The sequence below is a fragment of the Thalassophryne amazonica genome, chromosome 23 (assembly GCF_902500255.1).
Source record: "Thalassophryne amazonica chromosome 23, fThaAma1.1, whole genome shotgun sequence".
Classification (NCBI taxonomy): domain Eukaryota; kingdom Metazoa; phylum Chordata; class Actinopteri; order Batrachoidiformes; family Batrachoididae; genus Thalassophryne; species Thalassophryne amazonica.
The window spans coordinates 28162442-28181052 of NC_047125.1; the positions used below are offsets into that span (position 1 = coordinate 28162442).

General features: G+C 38.0%; 2 protein-coding genes and 1 long non-coding RNA gene across 4 annotated transcripts in view; 2 read left to right on the forward strand and 1 right to left on the reverse strand.

Annotated features, from left to right (window-relative positions):
• Nucleotides 1–1484: 1484 nt before the first annotated feature.
• LOC117505343 lies at nt 1485–10097 on the forward strand. Of its 2 annotated transcripts, XM_034164981.1 has the most exons (11): nt 1485–3119; nt 3193–3243; nt 3962–4027; nt 4605–4714; nt 7095–7230; nt 8362–8400; nt 8517–8596; nt 9082–9169; nt 9249–9356; nt 9505–9675; nt 9853–10097. In XM_034164981.1, the coding sequence occupies exons 2-11, from the start codon at nt 3210–3212 to the stop codon at nt 9981–9983; spliced, it is 963 nt and encodes a 320-aa protein (XP_034020872.1). In that variant the 5' UTR covers nt 1485–3119; nt 3193–3209; the 3' UTR covers nt 9984–10097. The 2 variants fall into 2 exon arrangements, with proteins under 2 accessions (XP_034020872.1, XP_034020871.1); XM_034164980.1 differs by having other exon boundaries at nt 1485–3243.
• A 3605-nt stretch (nt 10098–13702) lies between these two features.
• LOC117505350 lies at nt 13703–18598 on the forward strand. Its single transcript, XR_004559077.1, has 3 exons — nt 13703–13856; nt 17047–17052; nt 18553–18598. It is a non-coding gene; the product is annotated as an uncharacterized LOC117505350 (long non-coding RNA).
• The window catches only part of LOC117505345, a 47241-nt gene continuing 46692 nt past the window's right edge, over nt 18063–18611 (reverse strand). The window contains exon 3 of the mRNA XM_034164990.1: nt 18063–18184. Coding sequence (XP_034020881.1) covers nt 18063–18184 — 122 coding nt within the window. The remainder of the gene's footprint in view (nt 18185–18611) is intronic.

Below are 18611 nucleotides of genomic sequence, written 5' to 3' on the forward strand. Positions count from 1 at the left end.
TGAAGTTTTACACATCTGTTATTCAGGAAAAACAGTAAATATGTCACTGTTGTTAACTTTGTGTAGAATAGGTGAGGGAAGCCACCAAGATCCTGTAACTATTCTGAAGGAGGCTGAAGTGGCAGAACACAGAAAGATTTGCAAAAAAGAAGGAAAAAGACATCAAATTTAAATGTGATTTTTGCAGAAGAACCTGAGTTGTCGTGAAGCTAAATGCTTGATTTTCTTGCAGGTGGCACAATATTTTTTTGGCTACAACGTGATGCTCAAATGTATTATGAAGAATTGATACCTCTGGATGATGACTTTTACAATTACAGTCTGATCCTAGATGGAAATTCAAGTTACGACTTCATGTTACCACCCCCTTGATCTGACGGGTGAAAACAGAAGCTGGTCCCGCTCAGCGAACCTCCACCTGCTTCAAAGTTATTTCACCTTTTCATTTTCTTATTGGCAGTGGTGCTTTGCAAATAAACATGAAGTAGAATTTTAGCTTTTTTCCTGTTTGTGTTTGCATTAAAAAAATTATGTTGCAGGTATCAACACAGTTACAGGACAATATAGTGAACTTTAACACATTAAAGAAACAGGTTATACACATAAAAACTTGAGAGTTCACACATCATTGTTGAGACGCAAACAAATCAGAGTTCAATGGCCATGTTTGTTATTGAAAACAAAGGAACTTTGAAGACTTTAGAGTCCCAGCTGAATGTCAGTTTTAACAGAATTTTCTGTCTTTTCGTGTCATAAAAAGAGAAAATCCTAATAATGTAGAAAGCTGGAGTCAGAATATGTTGACCTAGCTTAGCCTAATATTAGCTTATCTGATTGACATATCACAATATAACATAAAACTCAACTTTCTGTTTTCAGGTGCCTATAATCTGTGATGGTTTCATCTTAATATTTTCATTTATGGGTGATTCTTAGACTACGGGCACTTATTATGTCCTTTGATCATATTGTATGAAAAACAGAAAAAAGGGGAAATTTCACACTTTTATAGTTATCTTTACAATGAAAGTGTGTTAAGAACTTTGTTCTAGTAGTCTATGATGACTTTTTTACCTTTTTTTCAGCATCATTATATGCAAATATTGCCGTTTTGTGCTTGTCCCACACCCAGACTTTTGATCTTCAATGGTAAAAATGAATGGTAAAGAAACGTTTTTTTCTAAAGTTTTAAAATATCTCTGAATAAAATATCAGTAAAATAATCAAAACATAATTGGGGTACTCAAAATGTAGTTGTCCCACACTATTGCCGTAATTTCCACCACAACACTGTAATGTCCCTTTAAACAGTTTGTATGAAAGATTGTGTGGGTAGTTTCTATGGAGATAAACAGTGACATCAGAGCACATGTATATAGCGCCAAATCACAACAAACAGTTGCCCCAAGGCGCTTTATATTGTAAGGCAATGGTGTGGTGGAAATGACATTTACAAGGTCAATAGTGCCCGTAGTTAAAGAATCATCCTTATGTAATTCTTATTTTGCAATCACTTTTTTTAAATGAGTGGTTTTTAGGTTTCTTGTTTAACTTTATTTTAAAGCATTTTATTTTGTGAAACACATTGTATAAATGGTTGTAAGTACTATAAGTAAATATAATCATTTTTGCAACAATCTTTCCTCACAAACAATTTCAACAGGCATAATTCTAAGCTTGCTAACTGCTAATGCACTGTACGAAATTAGCCGAGCTAGCTACCTTATATATCTTACGCCTCGGAATTGACCAGGAAGAATTACAGGACTTGGCCGAGGACAGGGAGAAGTGACAGAAAAGGAATGAATAGCTATCTTACCACCTATGTTAGTCACTGTTGATGAACAATGACTCAACAGAATGTTCTTATCAGTTATTTGCATTTTAAATTCTTTGTCTCAATTTTACTGGCATTATTTGACAAATCAATTTTCTGGCAATTCTGAAAGAAGTATTTTGCATCTGTTGCTGAATGAAACAGACACTGAAATAGTTTAAAATTTACGGTGATATTAGATGCAAAAATGTAAGTGTGATCTTGATTACTCCTTCATAAAACAGATACTTCTCAGAATGCTTGGCTCCTTCCATGTCTGTTTGTATGTCAGCTGTATTACTCAAAATGCAGTGAAATGCTTTTCCAAAAAACCTGTTGAAAATCTTGGACATAACGCAAAAAATAAATAACTAAATTTTGAGGTGACATAAAAAAATTAAAAAGATATTTGGTTGGTTGGTTGTGAATTAGTTAAACTATGTTTGTCATGAGTCTTCAGTCTTGGCTAATATACACAAAAGTTTATATTAGTCACAGATGCCAGAATCATATTAAAAATATCTTTGTGGCCACCAAACCTTGGCTTTTGAAATGAAAGAAACTGAAAAAAGTGCGTTTTTAAAGCTGCAAGTAACTTCAGAACCACAGCTGCTCCTAATTTCCATCATGTGTGTGATGATAAGATTATTTCCTACAGCAAACTCGGATATCTCCAGCAGGTGGTCGACAAACTGCATGTAAGTTCAACTACACCTACTCCTAATTTCCATCATCCAACCATCCCAAATGTACCAGCTGCCCAGCATGGGGCAGATGGTCTATGGAATTGACTCATTCATTTACATTTTACAGGGTACGTGAACAGGCATATTTATTACACCTATGTATTTGTGTGATTTCTGATATGAGTAGAATCACAATAATGTATTTGGTAAAGAAAATACATACATCTTCTTGCATTGTTTTTCTTCCTGTGAAACCACACGTTAAGGGGATTTGCCTTTCTATATTTAGAAACAATTTTTTTTGTCTTTGATGATTAACGAGAGTCTTGTAACAGAATGAGACTTTGCACCAAAATGTTTTGTTTTACAACCCTAAAGCGACAAACTGAAAACTGAGTGAGCATCCTCTGGTGCTGTGGTTAATCTCTCATTTCCTGAATACTGCGTGAAACTGAGAGAGAATAGAAGGTTAGCAAGACAAACCGAGTAGAGAAAGGGAGAACGAGAGAGCGCAGCAGCAGGTGTGAAGAGATGTGAAGACACTGAGGGGACAAAAGACTGTTTCAAGTAAAAGAAAAAGTTCATTAAAGCAAAAAGAAGATAGCCAGCCAGGAACAGTAAGAGAAAAACAAAAAGAAACCAAGGAAAATTAACACGTTCGCTGATGATCATCTACTGTTTGTGTCAAAGGTGGAGAAACAAGATTCATGATGAAGCTGTGGTGCTGTGTCTGCCTCTTCGGTGAGTTCAGTCTGCCCGCCAATGCAAATTCAAATGTTCAGTTGATTATTTGCCATAAAGATAGAAAATGTAATCATATTTTTATTGATGCCCAATGAGTACAAAACAGAAAAGAACAGATAGTTTGCTGATGAACTCCAAATTTGAAGTGTAGTACTTTCTTAGGGAGTATGACGGACCAGACGTGTCACAGTTCAGTCCTGATGGTTTCATAATTCCTAATTTTACCATTTAATTTAAATTTGCAACATTGTGACTCAACAATCTAAATTGGAGGGTTTCCAAATAAATGTAAATGTTAATCTAAAAATGTCTATGAAATTAAATGTGCATTAGTCATTTTAAAAGAGAAAAATGATCTTGATTTTAATGCAACATATATTTTCTTAACTGTCATGTCCGGATTCAGGTTTTCTTGTCTCTCCAGTCACAGCCACTGAAGCTTATAGTTTATTGGTGTCTTGGTGGCTTCCCTCATTGGCCTACTATATTCGTTCAAACGTGATGAGAAAGAAGTCAGAAGACAACTCTCCATTTATTTTAGTTCCCTTAAAAATGAGGGCCTCCACCACACTATGCACCTAATGTGGTTATAATTACTGTCAAATCATTTGTACTAGCACTCAAATTCAGTATTTAATTTAAAATCTAAAATGTTGTGAAAGACAAAAGATTTTAAATGATTAAATGTTGTCTCTCTCGCTCTCAATTCTCACAGTGTCCTTTGCCCGGGGGCAAAACGAAAAGCTGTCTGTTAGCCCGAAAAATGAACAAAGTAACACAGGTACAGTGAAAAGAGTTGAATTCTGGTTGTGTAACTGCACCACACACTAAAAAAAAAAAAGAAAAGAAGAGAAAACCTAAAAAAAACTGCTTCAATTAGTAGCACTCAAATGAATTAATTTAGACAAACTTAATTCATTTGAGTTTGCCTAAATTAATTTATTTATTACCAGCGGAAGCATGTTTTGACCTTGACCTACAATTCTCTTTTTTTCAGTGTACAAAGTGCAGTTGTGTTGTTGTAGTACCCCAGTGTGTACCAACTATCATGTACCGAACAATTTTATCCTGACCTTTCCCATCCATTCTAACCGTATATTGCAGTCTTACATCTTGTACTTCACTTTTTTGTCGTACATATCCATTTTTTTTTATTGCAGTGCATTGTGCACTTGTCCTGTGCGTGCCTGCTTTATTTTGTATTACAACCACACTGGTAGCCATGGTAATGGCACCCACATCCTGTCTTGTCTCGTTAGCACAGTCTATGGTTGTTATATACTGCCACGTTCTGAGGCCTAAATGTCTTTATGTGTTGGTGTCTCAATCTTTTGTTTTTGTTTTTTAAATGATTTCAGTGACGGCCGACGTTATCACAACAACGCCAGATAATAAAAGTAACAGAACCCTCGCATCGACATCGTCCCCTTCTCCACACATCCCATCAGATCCTTCAGTGGTCTCTACGGTAACAACCACTGCTTAGAATGCAGAAGATGTTTAAGTAGGTCTTTTATTTTGGTGGAGTCTGAACTGGTGTATTTATGCTGTTGTGTAATATGATTTTATAAATCCAACTACACTGAAAGTTCCAATAATCTACTAACACATTTTAAGGTTGTAAAACAACACAGGATACTACAAACGCACACCGTTTTTGTAAATTTCACTTATGATGAAGACGGAGACCAGCTAGCTTGTATGGCTCATGTGCTAAAATGACCACCAAGACAGCTAGCATAGCTAACTAGTGGTGTAAGTAGATCTAAGAATATAGTACCAAGAGGCAACACTCAATAGAACGCCCCATAGCAACAGATTCCCCAAAGACCTCGTTCTCCCGCCGCCATGTTGGATTGCTCTAAACCCGTCAGACATGTAATCTGTGATCAGACCACATGAAGACAAGATCACCGCAACTGTTTTCTGAAATACGGTTCATATTTCTGTCTGAACTCGACGCTGTTAATGTCTATTTACATTCTAAACAAATCCATGGTCAGCAAACAGGAAGAATTGCCGTTAGATTGTATTTAAATTTTTAGACGAGGCCAAAATATGGCCACTGGATGTTGCGAAGACTTTGCACCTGTCCGTCTGTCTGTGTTCAGCATAACTCTAGTCCTATTACTGCTAGGGTCTTCAAATTCACAAGGAACATTCTTGAGACACAGACCTTGGACAAGTTAAAAAATGGCTACCCTTGACCTACTTTAAGAGGTCACAAAGTCACATTGTTTCCTATTTTTATGCTCATATGACCGAGCATATTTTAACATTGCGTTATATTTTTAAAAGCAGTGGCTATTGGTATGTAGCTGTTTCTGTTATTGGTCAATAACAGTCATGTGATCATTGATACATAGATTGTTAAACCACAAAACCACTAATCCTAACCCTAACAAAAACCCCTAACAATAGCAAGGCTGCGCTACATATGAATGTTATTGATATGGCTACATGCAAGTAGCCACTTCTTTTTTTTAAATTAACAAAAATTATGTTTACATCATGTGAAGCAGACATGTTGGCAGCACACATGTTTTTTTTCCCATTTGACCTGTTGGTGTTGTTTCTCTCAGAGTTAAAAATCACAGCTTGACCAAAATTTATCCACATAAGAAATCTGAAAGTCCTTTCATTCCTTATCGTGGAATTGCATGTGAATGACCACAGTGTTTTTAAAGGCATCCCTCCGTGTTTGTTCTTGGAGCGTTTCTCAGCTGCCAACAAGCAGAAAATGAATCACTTATTTTAAGAGGTGAAAGTCTTTTCTGTCATTATTTTATTAGTCACTCATTTTGTTAGCTATGACTATCCATCGTGTCTTCAGTACTCTGCTCGCAATGAAAACAAACCCCCTTAATGATCCATCAAAACATAAGAAGTATGTTAAATTACACTGTTGTGAATGCTAACTTTATTGTCATCGGTCCAAGATGGCGGCAGTGCTTCCACAGTGCCTCAAGTGGCTGTTGTATAAAATGCATCAGAGTGTTATCTCTTGGTACTCTATTCTCTTTGACTAGATTAAAGTTATGATATTGAGCTTTTTTTTTGTGTAAACAAATAAATAATATGCTATCCAGTTTGTAATTTTACAAACTGGATAGCATATTAGTTTCATTTTTTTTTCATTTCTAATTATTTATTCAATTTTATGTTGACTTGCTTTATGTAAGGCGCCTTGAGACGGCTTTTGCTGTGATTTGGCGCATTATAAGCTAATTAAATTAAAAAATTTTAATAACTAAAGAGTTAATGTTAGACATATATATTTATGGTGATTAGCGCTACACTGTCGCTATAAAGCATGACATCCAGTGTTGCAAAAAAAAAAAAAAAAAACCTCCACCAGAAGTTGCTTGCTAGCTCTCTGCAATGTCGCTAAAGGTTGTGAGGTTACGTGATGACATAATCATGGCTAATTTGGAGATGGCAGGAAAGTGAACGGCATTCTATTCTCTTCAAGGTTGAATTATTTAGATTGTGTGTTTATTTTTTGGTCGAGGGGGGTAGGGAATACAGGTGGTGCTATATAACGGTAATGTTTATTTTGCTAATTTTTTTTGTTGTTGTTGTTTTGTAACTTTATCATATTTAAGCATTTACAAAATATGTCAAATGTTCACGATTTATTTATTTTTGCCACATCCAGCAACAAATTGGCAACACTGATAAATCTCCAAGTTTGTAGCTCCGCCCATTTGCACAGCACATAGCCAATATTCAATCTGACTACGACTGAAGACCTTTTGCTTAAACTACAAGACCACAACTAATGGGAATTTTTAAAATGCAACTAAAGCAGAACAGATGAAAACTCTACACTTAAAAATTTTTGACAGGCCTGGACAAAAGATGAACGAAGGTTTCAGAGTACAACAGGCACAGCGTCACTAACGGAAACCGCAGTCAGTCCGTCAAGCGAAGAAGGAAGTCAACGCAATGAAATGGACATGGAGATTTCTATGGGAACAACAGGTATCGCATCAGATCTGGGTGTCATTTCTTGCAGACAGCACTTCAAACATTCAAACCCCCATTTTACCTTCCTGTGTGACAAACCACAGCTGTGACATGCTCAGAGTCACCGCAGACGCACCGATATGAAGACAAAGAGCTTCCTCAGTATCAAGATATTGTAGCCTTGATGATTCTACATTATCTCCAGACAGCATGTCGATAGCGGACCAAAACCAACGATTACCTTTGTGGTTTCAACTTTTTATAGTCGCATGTCCAAATGGGCAGCAACATGTTTCGTCTGACACCCTGCTGAGGTTCTCACACAGTCTAAAGTCCTTGAATCAGTAACAAACAGGAAGAGACGAACACCTGACAAATCTGATATTCCAATATTTCTGCTCCAACCACATGAGGATTAGACAAATTTCTATATGGTCCAGCTTCTGTTACAACCCGTATTGTGAGGACATGCTGGTTGGTTCCACCACTGAGCATGGACCTTTCACTTTAATGAGTCACCACAGCTTGGACCCTGAGCACTGCTGTGCAGTAGAAGCCACCATTTAGCTTCATGCCAATGATGTCTGGCTGTGGCAGAAGATAAAGAAGTAGAACTATGTCCAACATCGACCCTCAGGCATATTGGTGCCAATGCTTATCCTAGGATAGTGTGAAGTCATTGAGAGTCTAGGACTTGATCCCTTGATGGGATGCCAGTCCATCATAGGTTCCCTCCACAGCCAAGACGGGTACCCATTTAGAGGCGGGAGGACTGAGACAATGCAAATTATGTGTCTTGTCGAAGGACACAGACAGATAACACGAGCAGGTCAACTTATTTGTAGTCTAACTCCTTATCCCACTCTGAAGCAAGGCAGATGGTTGAGCTTAGGAGACAAGGATGGAAAAGCGCTAAGCTCGGATGGTTGCCTGCTGGGTTTTTGTTTGGGCCGAATTATGGAGTACAAGTAATGAAATAAGTGGTTTAATGACTTCATGAAGTAACAAGATGAAGGAATCAGGTCTGAAAGCAAATTTTAACCCACAAATTACAGTCAGGAGATTAAACATGGATCTTTCTTTTTACCAGTTTCTGGTCATTAAATAGTACATTAATTATCTCCACGTTAACGATATTTCTTCTAGAAGCACCTGTGGTGGTGAAGACCGAGTTTGCCTCCTGGGGTGAGAACATTTTGACATTTATTTCACTCAAATCAAACCACGATTACCTGATTGGTTGTTCAAACTGCTGGAAGGTTTTGACATATCAAGGTAAAAACTTTTTTTTTTTCATCCAGTTGTCATCCTCTTGGTGTTCATCATAGTGTTGATCGTGGTTCTGTGCATCATCTTGTATTTCCTCTGGCGATCCTCTAAGGTAAGAAGGAATAAAAACAAAACAAAAATTAAAGTCATATTTTCACTGAAAAGTTGTAATTATATATATATATATATAAAAAATAAATAAATAAAAATCACCTTTTCTAAATTTTTGTCCACACAGAAACGCTTCATAATCGGTACTAAAATTTTCTCTGTTGTGTTTCAAATTCTGATTTAAAAAAATGGGGTTAGTCCAGTCTGTTATGGAATTTGGGAAATAAAAAATCTGCTTCAATTTATTATTTTCCAAACTAACAGACTGGAGCCCCCTGCTGGTGTAAATCAGAAACCTTTAAAGTGTGTTCATTGTGGCAGATGCTTCTTCACCTGTTTGAATTGGTGGTTGTCTCATCAGGAACATTCATGTGTTCTTGAAGGCAAAATGTGGCACAGAATAAGAAACGAACAAGTTCCCGCTGCAGTCGTATTGTCAGAGCAATTTTCCATGTTGGTTTTACCGATTTTTTTTTTTTTTTCCAGACGTACTCCTTTGACCTCCGTCCACATCCTGTCAGCCATTCCACCGAACCCATCGGCACCTTTGAACCGGTCCACTTGGACGACCTTGGTGTTTTTGCAGTTCCACGTATATTCATGTGGCTGTGATTCATCACCCAGACATTCTGACATGTTTTTTCCCACCTCAGATCACCCGGGCGCTAAAGACGATGTGACCAGCAGTGATCTTTCACCTCCTTCAGTAGCCAATGGGACATCTCTACCATCAGGCGATAATGACCTGCTTGGAGAAAATGGTACAGCTATAGACAAAACCTCACATTATCACACTACGTGAAATACAATTCAAATGAAACAAAACTTGTTCATTTTCAGAAAACACAATCCCAATTTACTGACATTAACTTATTTCCAAACGTTCAACATTTGCACCGTTATGTCCAGCTCCACAGGACCACGCAGACACAAACTGTTTGGAGGCTTCACCTACCAGTGCCACCAACCCCTCACCCAGCATGGACCTGTCTGACAGAATATCTGAACAATCAAGCAGCATGAACTTAATGTTTGATCTCATGGGGGAGGAGCAACAGAATGAAAACAATAACAACCCATGTAAGAAAAAATATCATTCAAATACAAATTATGCTGTATGCAGATGATACCTTACTTTATTGAAGTAATTTAGGCATCTTTACTGTACAACGTACCTACAACACAGGTTTTTATGTTCATCTAATGTACAGATAGATTTGTTGACATTTTATAAGTAACTTTTGTTACTTTTCTCAGCTATTTGCAGCAGTGATCCATTTGTCGAGATAAATCTGGACGAGCCGGTGTGGTCCGACCACCTCCTCACCTACCCTCAACAGACATCCTCTGTTCTCCCCTTCTCTCCTTACTCCTCCTCTTCGTCTTAAGCATTCTGATCATTTTGTAGACGTGTTTGTGTCTTTGTAACTCAACAAAACAACAGTCAATTGTGGATAAGATTTAAGATCTGCATATAAAGAGTCAGTAAACTGAGTGAACTGCAACATCTGATGTGGTTTGTGTCTGAATCACTCCAGGAAACAATTTTCAAATGAAGGTTGAATTTGGTCACTGCCTTACAAACCTTCGAGTAGAAATCTGTTGACTGTAGTAGACCAGCAGGTTGAAATGAATGCAATCAAAGAATAAACAGAAAGATTTTATTCTGTATTTCCCTTAAATATATGCAAGTACAGTTCTGCTCACATCAAGTATGTGGTTTTATATGAAGGGAAGTACTCAGCTACGACAACCCTGTATACATACACGGGTGATTCTTAGACTACGGGCACTTATATCCTTTGATCATACTGCATGAAAAACAGAAAAAAGGGGAAATTTCACACATTTATAGTTATCTTTACAATGAAAGTGTGTTAAGAAATTTGTTCTAGTAGTCTATGATGACTTTTTCACCTTTTTTCAGCATCATTATATGCAAATATTGCCGTTTTGTGCTTGTCCCACACCCAGACTTTTGATCTTCAATGATAAAAATGAATGGTAAAGAAACGTTTTTTCTAATGTTTTAAAATATCTCTGAATAAAATATCAGTAAAATAATCAAAACGTAATTGGGGTATTCAATGTCATACAACTGTTGTGATTTTTATCACCATTTATCAATAATGACTTTAGTTTAGCAGCAAACAGTCAGTGCAGATCAGAATTAAGTGATTAATTAATGCATTTCGACCACTTGGCACCCGAGTATTTGCCAACAGGTTTGCTAACCTCCAAAATGCGAATCTGCTGCAAATCGTGACTTATCCGCAAAGCATTAATGAAACTTTACGCAAACCGCGAATAAAATATATGCAAAACGTGATTATTATTCATGATATATATTTTCTTTCAGCTTGTTTATTGATTTTCAGTTTACAGATCAATTACAATCAGGAAATCATGATCGCAAACCCTATCTCAGAAAAATACTTTTTTCTGGTATCAACCACCCGGCCCCGCTGGGAGATTAACTGGGGGCGGTGCACCTGTCAAACGGTAATGCAAGTGTCCTAAGGCAGACTCAGGGAGGACAGAAACCTCCCGTGGAGCAGAAGGGCAAAAGCTTGCTCAATCTTGATTTTCAGTATGAATACAGACTGTGAACGTGGGGCCTCACCATCCTTCTGAGTTTTGGGTTTTAAGCAGGAGGTGTCAGATATCACAGGGATAACTGGCTTGTGCTTGTGGTGGTGTCACGTTTTGATCCTTTGATGTCGACTCTTCCTATCATCATGAACCAGAATTCACCAAGCTTTGGATTGTTCACCCACTAATAGGGACCACGAAAGAGTTTAACGCACACGTGAGTTGAGGGGTGACGCGAAACCCTGTTTGCAATGTTACTGATCGGTGCGCAGTCATAATCCCACAGATGGCAGCTTCACACTAGTCAAGTACATCAAATTGTGAAGAAATTCAAGTTTTGCGAGATGTGCACTCACGTTTCGGGAGATACTTTTACAGCATTCACATTTTAAATTCACAATTTGGAGCTGATTCATTTTTTGGAGGTTAACAGGTTCAATCACGATGTTTAACCTTGACTCAAACATATAACATTCGACTGGAACTAATGATTACTTTAAGCAATTAATCAGTTAGTTTTAATACTTAACATAAATAATGAATTTACCCAAATTACATTAAAAAAAATATTGCACCGTTTCATATAATAGTTTTCTCTGAAAAACAACCAACCAAACAAAAATATGCGCCGCTGGACATTACTCCAAACAAAAAAGCCCAGAAATCTCTTACAGCAAGATACGGATGGTAACACGCAGTACTGTGCAAGTTTTAGGCACCCCAGAGTTATGATAAAAGTGGTGTTTGATGTTCCTTCCATCCTTTTTTTATTAGCTTATCAACACAAAATTAGTTCTATCAAAAGTGAATATGTGAGCTATATTTTTTATTCCATAATACTACTACAAATAGTAATTTCTTTGTAAGTGTACCAGCCAGTAGAATATCACACAAATGCAGTTGCAAATGATCATGCAACATTAAAATGACTGAAAATCACAATTAATTACTCATACTTTAAGATGCATTATCCTTAAAATAGTTTTGTGGTCCTGTGACATATACTGAAAAATCACACTTAAAATAGAACCCGACTGTCATATCAATTAAGAAAAAGTTGAAATTCAGACATTTCATTTATACATTTAAGTTTTCATGTTTGTGATACATTAAAAGGTGCCTAAAACTTTTGCGCAATGCATTCAGCAATCCGACAGTAAAATAAGTGAAAATGCAAAATTTAAGTCACTTTGAGTAAAAACTAAAACAAAAAGAATACATTTATACACTTCTTCTCCATCTGAATCAGAAGCTCCAAGTGTTTTACAATAATGACTCACATTCAACCATTGATGTCAGCAACTTGGGGATTAAGGACCTTGCCCAAGAGCCCTTAATGATTTTCTGGCCTAATGGGGATTTGAACAGAGAATCTTCTGGTCTCATGCCCACTTCACCATTAGACGAGGTTTCTCCAACATGGTGCCCATACCAGGTAGCATGCCGGGAACTTGCAAAGAACCCAGAGTAGATGTTCTAAAAAATAGGCCAGTGACTATCAGGATTCACACGTCTTGATGCAAAATCAACAAGACTGGAAAGTCCCAGTTCCAGAAAGGTCACAGACCCCGTGCACGATACCATCACCCCCTGTGCATCCTCAAATCAACAAATGCAGCAAGACATCTTGCATTAACTATGTAGAGTTATAGTTCACATCATAAATGTTTAAAAAGGTTAAAAAGACATTAATACTGAATGGACAACGTTTGCACCAGTTTTTAAAACCTACATTCAGTAGATTTAATCCAGCGTGGCTGAGAGCCTCCTTCAGGCACGAGAGGTTTTCCCTCTCTGACCAACGGTAGAGAGCGAGCACTGCTGTGATGGACAGAACTTCAGCCAGGTTCAGGGTCTCCCTCCCCAAACATTTTGAAAACTTTTGTGGTAGAAACAACAAGCACGTTGCAGAAAATCATTCAATATTTGACCCAAGATAGCAGCCTGGACACCAGTTACTGACGACTTCAGTCAGTGACGATGTCCACTCGAGTGATTTTTATCTGTGTGATCTCACTGTAATTAACGTCAGGAGAACGCAACCAATCAACAACTGGGACAGATTCTGCAACAATTTGGGCTGTAGTTGAAATATTTTTCTAACTTGATGTGTGAAATCTCCCATAACAGAACAGTGCTGCTATTACAACAACAAACAATCCAAATGCAACAAAGAGCCAAATCCTTTCCCAGACCTGAGTCTCTGGTTCTGGTTGACCTTGTGCAGGATGATGATTGGCTGCTGTAAAGACAAACATACCAGTTATTAATCTGAACGAGCGAGGTCCTGATGTCACACAGAAAACAAAATCCATCAAACGTCACCACAGATCATGAACTTCTTCTCAGACTCTCTGATCAATATTCTCCTGATCAAAGAGCCTCAGATCCACAAAACTCAGTTTAGATCCGTCTTTGATGACTTTACCTCCTCTGAAGCTCAGTGGTCAGAATAATGATCAGACAGTTCTGCTCTTTGCACACATGTGGACGTTCTAAAGAAACACCAACTCACCCGTCACACTGAGGAGACACAGTTTGTTGGCACTTTTTCTGTTGATGACGACCACACACCTATAGAGGCCGCTGTCGCTCACAGTCACGTTTCTGAAGACACATTCAATGCGTCCTGTCTCAAAGAGTTCTTTATTACAGGAAAACCGTCCTCTGTCAAGCTGGTAAACAGACTGTGACCTCTCTCCAACACGATAAACACGTCTTAAAGGTTCTTGATGTGAAATGTCCACAACCAGGTCTTGAGGTTGTGTGTCTCTGCTGACAGTGAGGAACCACGTTAGAGTGACATTACTGTTCTCCTCTGCCTCGTACACATCCTGAGTCACGTTCACAGCAAACGGAGCCTCTCCTGCAGGGGTCAAAGGTCAACACAGACGACTCTCAGAGCTGCTGCTCCTCACACATTAATGTTGACTAAACAGCAGAATGTATCAGTTTGTTCCTCATCTGAGAGCGTAATATCCTCATTAGAGGTAATAATCCTCCACATTTGGAATAAAGGTACTCACCCTCAGCAGGAGACAACATCACAGTTATCATCAGGACAGTAAGAGTCCACACACAGCAGACCAGGCTGTTCTTCTTCATCATCACCACAAACACTGAAGCCTGGAACTCCTTCAGAGTGCCTTGATGCGTTCCTTCATTCATCTCTGAATACAGTGACTTCCTGCAGACACATGAACCAAATACTCTTTAGACATTCAGTGACTCAAACTTGCTGATCCTGTTTGTAAAAGTCATTATTTAATGTGTTATATTAAAGTGGGGAGAGTTTATTCATTTCTTGAGACTGTGTTTAAGCAATCTCAATAAAGTATGTCAAATCATCATTTAAGGTTCTTAGAGGTACCAGGCAGGGATGCCCCATCTCTCCAAAACTTAATTCTTAAAAACACCAAGAATGATCCCTATCACAACCAAAACCTATGCAAGGTCAGTCTGAAGTCAACATTAAGGAAAAATTCCATTCATATGATTAATAACCACCTTTGCATGAACTTAAGTTAGTCCATGCATGGGCATATCTTATGTACAGCTAGCTACATGTTAGTTACTGTGCTTTGTTTATTCAGTGATACAGACACTGTTTATAATGTAGCAATGTATGTGTATACATGCTGGATGGATTTCAGAATGGCTATCGAATAGACTGTCATATTTCCTGTACATTTTGATTAAGCTGAAAACTGAAGATTACCAATAAAGAGGGCACTTGTTTTCCCATCAGGCCTCTTTGTTGGATGTTGGTACCAGGTTTAATTTGAAGTTCCAATGAAGACCTTTCACTTGAGACCAACAAAACAAAAATCATTATTTTTGTTTTGTCAATATTTGGTAGAAATTGGTGGAAAAGGGCTAATTTTGGGCAAAATCTAAAGTCATTGTGGTGTTGTTCTTTGCATCTCAAGGAAGCCTAACATTAGTACTAACAACATGCCAAAGAGGATTTTTCACATGACAAGGCAAATAAGGTTAAATGCACATCAAAGTCAGCACACTTTTGGTACATTTTGTCCAAATTCCATTTTTTTTGTAATTAATTGCATGGCCCCCAGGGGGTTAATTTCTTCAACTGCACATTTTACATAAACTTTAAGACAGCATAAACAAATTCTGAAAATATCAGGTTAATATCTTTCTAGTTTTTGATTTATGGCCAAGTAAACATGGTCACAAACGGATCACAGAGGGTTAACGCGAACACACCCCCTTTTTCAAACCCCCATAGAATCTAAACGAAACAAGATATTGATATTGAGCTGCCGCCAAGACCATGCTTCTTCTCTTAACATGGGCTACAAAATATATCAAAACCAGGCAATTTTAAAACTATAAAACTGGGACTTCCCCTTATTTTGGATGATTTCATATGGAATGACCTATATATATATATATATAGCTTTCTGATGATTCCCCAAAACATGTATAAACTTTGATTAAAGAATGATCATTTTTAGAATTATTTGTCCCAATGAGATATGAGTAATTGAGAACAAAGGGGAAGAATGTATCAAAGTAACAAAAGAAAGAAAATAAATCAAATAACTAATCATGGCATGCATAGATTAAGAGAGAATCTTACATCATCCGAAGATCAAAAATAAGTTAATGAGAGAATCAGCTCAGTTATTACTTGAAATTGTTGACGTTCTCATAAGCTGTCTTTGTGGGGTCCATATAAATTGGGAGTCGTAAGATGGCCGCCAGTTTGCTTCAGCGGATTGTACGGAGTGCGCAGGCCAATAATAAGCCACTTCAGCATCCCAGGCGCGCGGGGACTGATGGGAAACAAACTAAGCATAATAAATGTTTTCCAGTACATTGGACTGTGTTGTTACGGAAGTGTACTGCATAATCTGGATAAAAAAAAATAAAATAATAAAAACCCGCTGATCTCAATTACGAGAAAAGATCTCATAATTACAACATCAGGATCTCGTAATTATAAGAAAAGATCAGGTGTCTAAATTGTTTTATATGTATTCTTCCGTACTTCCAGTCCCTCAGTAAAGACGCGGGCTGAGCTCAGCCGATGATAAACACAAAGTGTAGATTTCCCCCTGAAGTGCTCCCGGATAAATGTCCAGGGAGGAGCACGGGGGGTCTTTCAGCTTTCACTCACACAGCTCCACCAACCACTGAGGGACACAGCGGGGCTGACTCCCACCTGGGCGCATGCCAGTCTGTGGGCGCCATACCCCCTGGAGGAGTTTCTGAGGTTATAAATTGCCCAATTTTCGATTATGACTCGGTAATTCTCACGCTTGTCTTTTTTTTTTTTTTTTAAACAAAACTTTATTTCAACAAATGCAATAGCAAACAAACAAAACACAAGGGTAAAGAGATATACAAGAAAAATAAAAAAAGTTCAAGTTCCTTATGGCAGTGTCAACATTTTTTCTGAGTTCAACAAAATAGTTCGTTTTCACTTCACACTTTCTTTACATTTGTAACTTTTTTTTTTTGATTGAGAAGTTGTGCAACACAGTGCTTTTTTTTTTTTTTTTTTAAGATAACGATAAACACAAAGTACAAAGGTATGCCAGGGGTCAACAAATAAAGACAAACAAAATAAATGTATATAAAAAAAGAACCTGTCAGCACTTAAAATAATTTAGAGTATCAAGAGTCTTCACTGCTTTGGGGTTTGACGATGACTGAATTGAGACATTGTAATGTTGTAATTCAAGCAAGTAGAGTTTGAACAGGGGCTTTTTCCTGAAAATTTACATTTATTAATATGAAATTTAGCAAAAATAATTAAGAAATTTATGAGATAAAATTATTTTTAGAGTTACATACATTATAGAAACCAAAGAGCACATCAGAGTACAATAGATAGAAGTTACCAAGAATATTAGACTGTATAAAGTAAATGACATCTTTCCAAATTGCAACAGTTAGAGGGTATGTCCAAAAGAGATGGATGACAGTTTCATTGGCCTGAGAACAAAAAGAGCAGCTGCAGTCCATGTCCTTCTGAAGAGACTTGCGTACTCACCTATGGTCATGAGGGTTGGGTCATGACCGAAAGAATTAGATTGTGGGTTCAAGAGGCCAAAATGGGCTTCCTTAGGAGGGTGGCTGGTGTCTCCCTTAGAGATAAAGTGAGAAGCTCTGTCATCTGTGGGGAGCTTGGAGTAGAGCCGCTGCTCCTTCACATTGAAAGGAGTCAGTTGAGGTGGTTTGGGTATCTGGTAAGGATGCCTCCTGGGTGCCTCCCTAGGGAGGTGTTCCAGGCACATCCATCTTGGAGGAGACTCCAAGAAGACCCAGGACTAGAACAGATTATATCTCCACAATGGTCTGGGAACGCCTCAGGATCCACCAGTCAGAGGTGGTTAATGTGGCCCGTGAAAAGGGAAGTCTGGAGTCCCCTACTGGAGCTGTTGCCCCCGCGACTCAATCCTGGATAAGCAGTTGAAGATGAATGAGTGAGTGAGTGAATAAAACTTTTCACAGTACTGTGGAGTTTGTATAAGTATTTGATCCACTGTTGATTTTGCAAGTTTTCCCGCCTACAAAGAATGGCGAGGTCTGTAATTTTTATCGTACGTACACTTCAACTGTGAGAGACAGAATCTAAAAAAATAAATCAGAATATCACATTGTGTGATTTTTAAATTCAGTCTAATCACACAGTGACTGATGGAACTTAAACGAGGTTCAGGATCTCTCTCCCTAAACATTTCTGATAGTTTTGTGATGGAAACAACAATCATGTTGTGACCATCACTCAATACTTGACCCAAGATACCATTTAGTGTCTGCTTCAGTCATCAAGTGTCTGTTGATCATCAGCCCTACATAGTTTCCATGAGTCCAGTCTGGTGTTTCCCAGCTGTGTGAAATCTCTAACAACAGAAAAGTGCTGCTGTTACAACAAGAAACAAACCAAGTCCAACAATGACCAAAATCCTTTCCCGGACCTGATTCTCTGGTTCTGGTTGATCTTGTGCAGGATGACGACTGGCTGCTGTAAAGACAAACATACCAGTTATTAATCTGAAAGAGAAAAGTCCTGATGTCACACAGAAAACAAAATCCAACAAACATCACCACAGATCATGAACTTGTTCTCAGACTCTCTGATCAATATTCTCCTGAACAAAGAGCCACAGATCCACAAAACCCAGTTCTGCTCTTTGCACACATGTGGACGTTCTAAAGAAACACCAACTCACCCGTCACATTGAGGAGACACAGTTTGTTGGTACTTTTTCTGTCGATGACGACCAAACACACATAGAGGCCGCTGTCGCTCACAGTCACGTTTCTGAAGACACATTCAATGCATCCTGTCTCAAAGAGTTCTTTATTACAGGAAAACCGTCCTCTGTCGAGCTGGTAGACAGACTGTGACCTGTCTCCAAAATGCCAAAAAAGGTAAGCACGTCTTAAAG

What these genes read in the sequence shown, in the direction of transcription:
- LOC117505343 (XM_034164980.1), top strand. Translation starts at nt 3,210, where the DNA reads ATGATGAAGCTGTGGTGCTGTGTCTGCCTCTTCG. An exon ending in AAATGAACAAAGTAACACAG is followed by an intron (nt 4,028 to 4,604) that starts GTACAGTGAAAA and finishes AAATGATTTCAG; the next exon opens with TGACGGCCGACGTTATCACA. An exon ending in GGTCCACTTGGACGACCTTG is followed by an intron (nt 9,170 to 9,248) that starts GTGTTTTTGCAG and finishes TTCCCACCTCAG; the next exon opens with ATCACCCGGGCGCTAAAGAC.